Below are 11,503 nucleotides of genomic sequence, written 5' to 3'. Positions count from 1 at the left end.
GAGGATCCCTGACTCCACAGGCAGAAGTCTTAACTGTGGCCTTCAAGGTGTACCATGGGAGAGAATAAAAAGTCCCAAAACAAAAACACCTGATGATGGCTGAGGCCTCTCAGCTAGCCAAAGCAAAAGCCCAGGTCTCCTAAAGCCCAAGAACCTTGGTGTCCTTGTTTCAAATACGGTCAGGAGGGTCAAGGGGCCTGATCCTGGGCCTGTCCAAACCCTCATAAACCACCCAGACTATGTCCAAGGTGCCATTAAGAAGGGCATTGGGGTGTGGATTTGCCCTATGTCCCTTGCAGCATGGGGACCTCAAGCCCAGATCGCCCTTCATCTGGTCTGGCCATGAACACTGAGGAAGACTGGGCTCCCTTGGCCTGACTACCACCATCCCTGACAGGGAGCCTCAGGTAGTTATCACAGTATCAGGGTGATTCATATCCTTCCTTCTGGATACTGGGCCCATGTCTTTGGTCCTGAAGAAGTTCTGGGAACCCATCTCGTGCTCATTCTTCTATTTTTGGAGTAAGGAGAGGGCCTTTCCAGGCTCATCAAACTTCCTTAGCCCATCTGGGCCTCTGCAACTTTGTCCCCACTGTCTCTCTGCTCCCACTTGGAGCTTATAGAAACTCCCTCCAGCGGAGTTCACTTTGGGACCCTTCCCCTCTTCCTCCTCAACCTCAATTTTATTAAAGACTCTCTCTGGCCTTCGTCCAATTCAGAGGGCCAAAATTGGCATCCTCGAGTTTCAGTAATGACTTCTGCCAGTGCACAAACACAATATCCAAAATTCTCTTATATCTATACATGCTCTCTTCTCTATTTCTTCTTACCTGCACCCATCTGCTTAGCTCTTACGTATGAATGTTTATCGTCCAAGTGACTCTCCGCTCTAATCAACAGCCCACCCTAATGGGGTCAGGAAATTATACCAGGCTGTCAAGGCTGATTGAGTCCCCTAGAACTCCCTTCTCCATCTCTCCTTCAGTGCACCTTATCACCTGGGCATGTTTTCTCTATTCCTGTACAATTCCTCTCCTGAAGACAAAAATCATAAACACAGGGTTTGTGATAGAATTTAAAAAACAATGCTTGTTTCATAAGGTATTAAAGCTGCACCTTCGTGTATACGTACTGGAACCCGAAAGTGTTATAAAAGTGTAAGAATGTGAAATCTTAGGAAGCACTGAGGACAACTTAAGTTCTGAGGGTCTAAGAAAGTGTTGCCTGAGGATGTGAAAGCTTAAGTAAGTTTCAAGGTGTAAGAAAGTGTTGTGTAATGAAAGTTCTGAAGGAATAAGAAAGTGTTTTATAGTGTCATGTAAATGCAAGTTCTGGAGGTATAAGAAAGTGATTTAAGGCATGTACATGAAAGTCCTGAAGGTATTAGAAAGTGATTTAGGGTGATGGAAATGTCTCAGATTTCTTTCCCCTCTATGCTATTGTTAAATCTATACTTATGATTCAACAAGAGCACTTGCACAGTGGGGTCTGGAGACCGCTCACCAACCGGGTACCAAAAGGAGATACTTATCCCTGTGACACCTAAACCAACTTTTAAAACACCTGTCCCCTATGCCTTCTTTCTCTATGATCAAACTAGAGATCACCATCCACATTGGCCAGATGTAGACTGCCCTTAGCAGTCCTTTAAAAGATAAGATCCGGGCCGGGCGTTGGTGGCGCACGCCTTTAATCCCAGCACTCGGGAGGCAGAGCCAGGCGGATCTCTGTGAGTTCGAGGCCAGCCTGGGCTACCAAGTGAGTTCCAGGAAAGGCGCAAAGCTACACAGAGAAACCCTGTCTCGAAAAACCAAAAAAAAAAAAAAAAAAAAAAAAAAAAAAGATAAGATCCAACAACTTCAGACAGACCTTCAAAAACCTAAAAGACAGATTGATGCCTCTGGCCAGTAGATCAATGATAGTCTGATAGGAAACTGGATGCTACCCTTCTCAAACCCTCTTTCCTTCTTTTCTTCTTTTTTTTTAAGTTTGTAATTTTATATTTATGTACAGAAAACTTAGCAGTGTACATTTAACCCAATTTAGTGGCGAGTTCTTTGGCCTTTGCCTTTTCTAGCTTGGCAATCCGAGCCACAGATTTAGGACCCAGGACGTTGCCTCCCCAGTGGCGATGGATCTCATCATACCTGTCATTGTAATTTGTCCTAACAGCTTCCACCAGCTTAGCCAGAGCACCCTTGTCTTCCGAGTTAACCTGTGTGAAGGCAACAGTGGTGCATGTCCTCCTGTGGACCGGAGGGCCAGCCTGGCCTTTCCCTTGATGATGCAGTAGGGGACCCCCATCTTTCGACACAGGGCAGGCAGGAAGACCACCAGCTCAATGGGGTCTACATCGTGGGCAATCGCCACCAGCTGAGCCTTCTTGTTCTCCACCAAGGTGGTGACTGTATTGACCCCCGCTCGGAGGACAGGTGGTCTCTTAGTTGGGACGCCCCCTTTGCCAGCAGCTTTCTTCTCAGCACGGGCCAGCGGCCTTTGCCTCTTCTCCTGCTTTGTCTCTGGCCTGTACTTGTGGGCAAGCTTAAGCAGCGGGTAGCTGTTTGCCGGTCCAGGGCCTGTGTGAACTGGTTAATGGCAGGAGGTACATTGAGTCGCTTATAGAGGATGGTTCTTTGCCGCTGCAGCCTAATGTAGCGGGGCCATTTGACAAAGCGTGTGAGATCTCTTTTGGGCTGGATGTCCTGCCCAATGCCGAAGTTCTTAGGCCTTTTCTCAAACAAAGGATTCACCACCTTTTTGGCCTCCTGTTTCTTCGCGGCGGCGGGGGTCGGGGCCACCTTCTTCCCCTTGGCCTTCTTTCCCTTGGGCATCTTGCTCGGCTGGAGGAGAGAGCTCCTTCTTTTCTTTATCCCACTTGTTGTACCCTGCCTTGGAAATTTCTTCTCTAGATTTCTTCAACAACGGCTCCAAGAGGTTTCTAACCAGACTTTTAACCAGTTCCTATTACAGGATTACCAGCCTCTAGCTATAGAGCCAGAGACCTGCAGCACCCAGTTACATCCTGATGATGAAGATCAAGATTGCCCAAAGAACCTCCATGCCCTGATTTAGCAGGAAGTGGTCTAATGATAACACAGCCCCCTTTCCTGTGACCATGGCCCTCCCCTGAGGACTTCTAACTGCCAGGTTCCACCCACAGAATTCTCTAACTGCCCTAACTGCTGGACCCTGCCCCCACCATGCAGAGCAAAAAGCCCAGTCTCTGCACATGAAATCCCACCAATCTCCAACCCAGAAAGTTCCACCCTCATCCCAAGAAGTTCTATATAAGCCGTCTATCCTGTTCAGTTTGCTGCAGTTTCTTAATCAAACAGAGGCAGCAACACTCCTAGTTTTTTTTCCATTCCAATCAATCCCTTGTGTGAGGCTTGTGCAGTGTGACTTTGTGGTATTCCTTGGATTCCAGCTGCCAGGACACCTTTCCATCTGAGCTGCAATGCTTGTAACTTCCTTAGTCCTCAAGTTTACTTTCTGGGAAAAAATAATGGGAAAATGCACATCTTCAAATACAAACTTGACACTCTCAGCCTCCTCAAGATATCTGAGATTCACATTTCATCTGGGAAAGTAATATTTTCCTCTTGGGTGCACTAAATGATGCACAGTAAACAGGGTCATTGACAACACGGGTTCAAGTCCACTGGGAGGAAGAGTCCTGTTACCCTGTCCTTGATTCCGTCATGGCTCCTGCTTGGCAGACTTTCCAAGACACTTCATGCCTTTGGGATTCACATTGCCCTGAGTAAGGCTCCCAGTACTCAGCTCTCAGTGCAACAAACAGCTATGATGACCCCACTGCTCCTCTTCCCCAGTCTATCCTTTCTTAGACAGAGGACTTTGGTTTTCAGATTTCTTTTTCTCATGGCTTTCTTTCAAGTTAACTAAATTGTATCTCTTTGGTTTTTCTTGACAATACTTGTCTTTTATCCGTATTATTTTCACAAGTTTCTTCCATTTATTTATTTATTTACTTACTTACTTATTTTTTTGCATCTCTTCTAAACGATGTTTCAATTTCTTAGCAGTGTAGGCACTTCGATAATCTAAGTCTTCTTGCAATAGAAGTCCCAACTCAGAGAAATTTGCCCTGTCACTCAAACTCCCAAAAGTCATTGCAAAGGTAATTATAGTATAACCTTGTACAAATATTTGCAGTGACTTTCTCCAGCATGTATGTTTGTTTGTTTGTTTGTTTGTTTGTTTGTTTGTTTGTTTGTTTTAGAGACAGGGTTCCTCTGTGTAACAGCTCTGGCTGTCCTGGAACTTTGTAGATCAGGCTAGCCTCAGACTCACAGAGATCCGACAGCCTCTACCTCCCCAGTTCTGGGATTAAAAGTGTAGCCCACCACACCCACCGTAGCCCCAATTCTAATCCTGATGCTGTCTCTACAGAGGACTGACTCTAAAGTCATGTCTCATCCTCAGTTGTTTCCTGTTAGCTGCTTTCATATTTCAAATCAATTCCCTACTTAAGAGTCCATTTTTACTTCCCTTTTAATGTCATTGCACCTTCAAACCTCTCATCTGTTATCCACACATGTTCCTGTAACAGACACTCTGTAACTCATTTTCATCATGGAAATTTCATTATGTGGTTACTAAGATGTGACTTTTGTTTTCAATGTATTCAGAAATGCTTGTGTAATTTCTCTAGAATTCATAATTGCTACCCAAAAAAATGAAACTTTTCTGCAAAACGAGCTAAGGCTTTCAGTGTTGCTGTTTTCCACCTGCTTCCTGTGTGTCTGATAGAGAAGGATGTGTATTTATACTGATTGTGCTGTCAGATTAAGGGTATAAATGGTCTCAAGGCTGGGCGTGATAGAGCATGCCTTCAACCACAGCACTTGGGAGGCAGAAGCAGGCCAGTTTGAGGCCAGTCTGGTCTATGTAGTCTAGACAGCCAGGGCTACTTAGGGAGACCCTGTAAAAAAAAAAAAAAGAATATTAATGGTCTCACTCAGACCTCTTATATGCTATTGCTCTTACATCTGTTAGACTTGTCGAATACTGTAAGACTACTCAAAACACCTCATTGTAACAAATCATTATTTTCTTCCTCTTTGTAATTTTGTAAGTTTGATATGTAGTGTTACATGTCATAATATTTCTGTACACAGATATAAATGTTCTGTAGTTAAAGACATGGAATGCAAGAAACACTGAGAGTGGGAGTAGTCGTCTTCCCCAAGGAAGAGCACACCAATTCATTATCCAATACCAAAAGTCAGCCCTGAAGACACACATGCAAGTAACATTATACAGACTGACCAGGTGGTATTTATGTACTTAGGGATTCCACACATATACTATGAATGTACATAACAACAATTAAAGAAAAGAGGCCATGAATTTGAAAGAGAGAAAGAGATGGTATGTTGCAGGATTTGTAGGTTGGAAATGGAAAGTGAATTGATGTAATTATCTTATAATCTCAAAAATAAAAGAATATGTATTTAACACTAAAAAGAAGATAAATGATACAACTTGAATGTAAAAAAAGACATGGGATTGCATATATAAGTAATTCTGTTCCCCTAACAGTTTCCTTGTGTGACATTATTTATTTAAGGTGACATATTTCTGTTGGTTAATTTGAAAAACATTTTACTACTTTTTTTAGTCATTATTTGGAATTTTCATACATTTATACAATATTTTGGATCATTGCACTGACCACAACCTCCCACCAACTCCCCTTGTGGCCCCTACCCATCTCCCTCCCAAGTTCATTCCATTTATTTATTTGTTTGTTTATTCGAGACAGGGTTTCTCTGTGTAGCCCTAACAGTCAGTCCTAGAACTCACTCTGTAGACCAGTCTAGCCTCAAACAGAGAGATCTGCCTGCCTCTGCCTCCTGCATACTGAGATTAAAGGCATTGCTACTGCTGTTTGGTGTGGGAGCCCGTTTTCAGGTTCCTTGTGGCTTTACCCAGCAGGTCCGCATAGAGGATGATTAGGACCTCGGGCCTGAGTGCAGGTGTCTGAGATGGTCTGCACTTGGCTGTGCTGGGGGAGGAGGTCTTTTGCTCCACCCCTTGGCGTCTCTATAAAAACCCTGGGGCAGAGCCAGTCATGGCCCGTTGGAAAAGGTTCCAGGCCCTCTTGAGGCTATCCTTTATTTTCTATCTGTTTATCTCCACAATCTAAATCCTTCTATCTAATATTTCCTGCTGCTCGAACTCAAGAAAACTCTGGGGAGCTGTGGGGTTGGTGGGTAAACGACCAGCAGTTTGGCCCTTTCCTTTACTTTATATGACTCGATGTTTTACTTGCACGTACATCTGTGCACTGTGTGTAGTGCCTCAGAGGCCAAATCCCCTTGAACTGGAGTTACCGATGGCTGTTAGCAGCCATGTGGGTGCTGCACCCTGAACTCGTCAGTGCTCTTAACCATGAGGCATCATCTCCCCACCTAAACTGCCTGCTCTCTCATTAGCATTAAATCTCATGCAGCATATGCAATGTAGTAAAGAGTAAATGTTTAATGTTCCTTTGGGCAGTGCAGCTCTGTGCTCATCAGCATTTACACAGTGTGACTGTGCCCATCAGTTACCGCAATATGCTTTTGTTTTTGTTAAACGATGGATAGACTAAGAGGTAGCTTGAATGTGCTGTTTGGGTAATGATACATGCCGTATTTGAAATATGATAAAAATAAACCATACATTTAATCCATTTAGTACAATTTGGTTTTTGTTGTTATGGTTGTTAATTTATTGAATCATATTGACAAATTTATTGAATCATAATGACAAATACACATCATATTTGTATATTTTAATATAACATTTACATCCATGCACAAATGTGACATTCCTTATATTCTCCCATAGTTCACTTCTGTATCACTCTCCAACCTCCATTTTTGATACACGGTTAAGAGTCTCTCCATTGGGTTTGTAAATTTCTCTACCAGATTCCACATGTGAGGACACATATGGTGTTTATCTGTGTGAGACTGCCTTATTTCACTTAACACGGTGATCTGCAGTTCTGCTCATTTCCCTGCAAATAATAGAAATAGTGACAAAAAAATATATTTCTCTGCGAATGTGCTCAAGACTGGAGCATGTATAGTATCTCTGTCTCTTTGTGTTCTGCAGCTCTACACAGGGCCTGAGTCCCCAAAATGCTACAGAAATTTGCTAGTGACCAAGGGCTGGATTTAGAGACAAAAGCCCATGTGAAAATCTACTTTTGTGGACAACCGTTTTCTTAATTTATTCTTTTCTTTTATGTGCACAAGTGTTTTGTCTGCCTGTATGTTTGTGCAGTTTGTGCATGTCTGGTGCCCACAGAGGCCAGAAGAAGGTACCAGAGTCTCAGGAACTGGAGTTACAAACAGTTGTGAGCCACCTAAGTGAGTGCTAGGAATCCCACCTGTGTCCTCTGGAGAAGCAGCTAGTGCTCTTAACTGCTGAGCCAACTCTATAGCCCCTTTGTGGAAAATTTAAAGATTACTACCTTGGAAGAGTTTTGCATGCAATTGAATCTCTAAAGGTATTTAAATATTCATATTACATGTCTGTGTTTTACACAATCTTCTGGGAAAAGACCAGAACTTTCAAACAGGGGTTTTTTAAATACACAGTTTGATCTACTGAATAAAACTCTATAACATGCAAATTTGCCTTTCAGGTTATTAACAGATCCTGCCACTTAATATAACAGCATTCAGAAGACTTTTGCATTGAGCCCACCTGCTTCTACACCTTTTGTCCTCTGAGGTTCTCAAGACTCCCTGGAATGTAGTTCCCAGATGTACCACAGCTGGATCTGAAAAACAACAGAGTTTAACATTTCTCCAACCTTCTCTCTTTCTGAAGTGTCCATCGGTGTATTTTCCCATAAACATCAGTATGTAATTAGTTCTATATAATTCAATCCACTTAGCTTTCACTGTAGACCTAACAAGCCTAATAATATCCTAAGCATCACTGAGATGATTTTTCGAAGAAACACCATCTTGGGGAGTTTCTACGTATCCCAGCTCTGTGTGGGTGTCATAGGAAACTCATTGCTCTTCATGATGTATGTGTACAGCTTCTTAATCAAATCTCGCTTTAGCAGACCTATCGATCCCATTTTCATGCACCTGATGATAGTCAATGTGTTGACGATCATATTTGCTATGATATCACATATCATGTCATCCTTTGGAGTACCCAGGTTTCTAGATGATGTTGGTTGTAAGGCAGTTTTATACATATTCAGAGTCGCCCGGGGTCTGTCCATCTGCACCACATCTATTCTAAGCACATTCCAAGCCATTACCATCACGCCCAGTAATTCTAAGTGGGCGTGGCTTAAACCTAAACTCTCAACATGGACTTTTCGCACCTTCCTGTTATCCTGGCTCATCAACCTGTTCATATATGCGCATGTCATTGAATCTGTGACAGTAAAAATCAATTACACGGATCTTGATTATGGATATTCTCATGCTTACTGTAAAATGAGACCACCTGAGTACCCCAATCCAGGATTATTCCTGAGTGTTATCATAATAGGAGACATCGTCTTTCTGACCCTCATGATGTGGACCAGCTTCTACATGGTGACTGTCCTTTACAGACACCGCAAGAGAGCCCAGCATCTCCACAGCACAAGCCTCTCCTGCCAGCCATCTCCTGAACGCAAAGCCACTCACAGCATCTTGCTGCTGGTGAGCTTTTTTGTGTTCGTTTATCTGTTGAACAACCTCATCACCCTTTGTGGGTTTTTTGCACAAACAAAACTTCCAAGATTGGAGATAATTAATATAATTTTGACAACATGCTACCCAACCATCTCCCCTTTTTTACTAATGAAGAATAATAAACTTATTTTGCAATTCACTTCTTTCTTTTCTGTAGTGAGAATGACCTGTTTTCAAAGTGCACTCCATCTGAAACCCACACTTTTCCATCATTAGAACGCTGTCTTAAATTTCCATGGGATAAAGAATTGGAATGTGGACCTTGAATACCTGATAGAACATTAGTTATAATTCAGATATTCTGTACATTATTAAAATTCAAATAGTTAACATTTTTCTTAAATACAACTCTGTGTACATTATTTTAATAAATTCAACATTTACTACCCACTCAAATTTGAAACTTTGGGCAAATAACTATATTTTAAGTATTCTGAACAATATTCTACTTCTTGACTTTTCCCTATTAAAATACTTCTGCCGCAGGCGGTGGTGGTCCACACCTTTTATCCCAGCACTTGGGAGACAGAGGCAGACGGATCTCTGTGAGTTCCAGGCCAGCCTGGGCTACAGATTGAGTTCCAGGAAAGCTCCAAAGCTACACAGAGAAACCCTATCTCAAAAAACCAATACATATATATATTTCTAAGCAAAGATTTAAAATAACATTTGGAGCTTGTATTGTGTTTTTTGTGGAGTGTTCTGTCCTCAGGAATGTCTTTTACCATTGAACAAATAAATTTCCCTGTCTTAACTATTACCTACCTCAAATACTGCTGTGGGAGAGACCTAATGAATGTCCTCGTACCATAGCTGTCTTTGAGTCACCCATATTTTCTTTACATTTTTAGTATGTTTTTAAATATTTTTTATTTTTGAAATTATAATATAATTATAGAAATTTCCCCCTTGCTTTTCCTCCTTTCAAACCCTCCTGTATATATGCCTCTCCTTGCTCTCTATCAAATTCATGGCCTCTCTTTTTATTAATTGTTGTTACATACATGAGTGTGTGTGTGTGTGTGTGTGTGTGTGTGTGTGTGTGTGTGTGTGTGTATCCCTAAATACTTAAGTACTACCTGCTCAGTCTGTATAATGATACTTGTATATGTGTTTCCAGGGCTGACCATTCGGTATTGAATAACCAATTGGTGTGCTCTTTTCTGGGGATGACTTTCTCTCACTCCTGACATTCCTTAGTTGCCTGTAGTTCTTTGTGTAGGGCTGAGGCCTCCTAAGTGCAGTTCTCAGCCTGCATTAAGGAAATTTCTCTTAGCAACAATGGAGACTATTACAGAAAACTACAACCAATCCCAATGCAGAGTAGTGAAGCCCAGTCCCAAGCATGTAACTCCAGGACAACTTCTGCACCTAAGGCTCAGGGAACGTTGATGAAGGGGGACAAAAAGACTATAAGAGCCAGAGGATGAGGGAATCTGCTGTGGGATGATGTCACCTGGTAGAATCAGAAGTCACACCCACAGACTATCACAAGCCTGACTGTTTAATATTTTTTAATTGAAATAGAATTAAATCACTTTCTCACATCCTTTTCCTCTCTCCAGCCCCTGCCAACTGCCTTCCCTCAAATCCTTCCCTCATATCCCCCACACACACTCTCAAATTGATAGCCACTTTTCCTCTTATTTTTATTGTTGCATACACATATGTGTGTGTGTATATATATATGTACATGCAGCAATAAATATAGATACAATCTGCTAGGACTGTTTCTGTTGTTTGTATACTATTTCAGTGTTGACCATTCTGTATTGGACAACCAATAAGGGGGTTCATCCCTGGGGGAGACTAATTCTACTCCCTGCAGTCATTAGTTGCCTCTAATTCTTTATCCAGGAGTGGGACCCCATGAAATTCCCCCCTTCGTGTTAATATGTGCCGCGGCCCACGCAGCTGGAACACGAAATCTGGCGAGGGACCCCGAGGTTAAACAGCTCTCTAGACACTCAGTTTCAGTTCGTCAGGGAAGCAGCTCTCTTTATTCGTCCCAACATGGGTTTATAAACCCCTCTAACAGGAGGAGTCAAGGAATGGTTACTCTGTATCCGTAGGCAAGCCAGACACTGTTTTCCAAACAGGAAAAACCACAGGGGAACTGATCCCCAGCACCCTCCGGAACTGACTGCACATTTTTCACACGAACAACTTAACTGGGACAGGACAAAAAAGGGCATTTAAAATTAAGGCAGCAAACTTACTGCTGCCGACAAATATGCCCATTGATGTTGCCATTGTTCCAGTCTTGATTATACAGCCATTTCTAGGATAGACTCTTTCACAGCAAACTTACTGATATCCTGGCTGTTAGAACCTTTTTCACCCCCTCTTCTGAAATGTTCCCTAAATCGTAGATGCAGTGGCTGGAATGGAGATATAACCATTGGAGCTAGGCTCCCCGCGATCTGTTGATTTCTACATTGTGACCACTTGTTGTAGATGTAACCAACGGTCTTATTAAATAAGAAACACAGAGAAGATTCAGAGAAGAAAGCCAAGAGGTCAGAACTAAGAGCCTCACCCTTCCTGATTCAGGGATCCTCTTCAGCCAAGAGAGCTCTCCGAAAAGGGGGCCTCCTTCCTGTGTGTCTGTCTCTATATACTCTAGCTGTTCTGCCTTCTCATTGGTTGTAAACCCAAACATGTCACTGCCTGAATGTACCACCCTCCAGGTCCTTAAAGGCGTGCGCCACCGCCGCCACGCACTTGCTATGGCTCTAATAGCTCTGACCCCCAGACAACTTTATTTATTAACATACAAT

General features: G+C 42.6%; 1 protein-coding gene and 1 pseudogene across 1 annotated transcript; one reads left to right on the top strand and one right to left on the bottom strand.

The window, feature by feature from the left end:
- Window positions 1-2,008: 2,008 nt before the first annotated feature.
- On the bottom strand, window positions 2,009-2,849 carry LOC128094254 (60S ribosomal protein L7a-like; annotated as a pseudogene).
- Window positions 2,850-7,967: 5,118 nt separating this feature from the next.
- On the top strand, window positions 7,968-8,939 carry LOC128124033 (vomeronasal type-1 receptor 4-like). The gene has a single exon (XM_052760268.1). The coding sequence runs from the start codon at window positions 7,968-7,970 to the stop codon at window positions 8,937-8,939; it is 972 nt and encodes a 323-aa protein (XP_052616228.1).
- The last annotated feature ends 2,564 nt before the right edge of the window (window positions 8,940-11,503 follow it).

The sequence above is a fragment of the Peromyscus californicus genome, unplaced genomic scaffold, assembly GCF_007827085.1.
Source record: "Peromyscus californicus insignis strain IS unplaced genomic scaffold, ASM782708v3 Scaffold_4__1_contigs__length_199733344, whole genome shotgun sequence".
Classification (NCBI taxonomy): domain Eukaryota; kingdom Metazoa; phylum Chordata; class Mammalia; order Rodentia; family Cricetidae; genus Peromyscus; species Peromyscus californicus.
Note: the sequence above shows the minus strand (reverse complement) of the source record. Positions and strands in the feature narration are given on the sequence as shown.

Bases quoted from the DNA above. Each gene is read 5' to 3' on its own strand.
- LOC128124033 (XM_052760268.1), top strand. From the start codon at position 7,968: ATGATTTTTCGAAGAAACACCATCTTGGGGAGTTTCTACGTATCCCAG.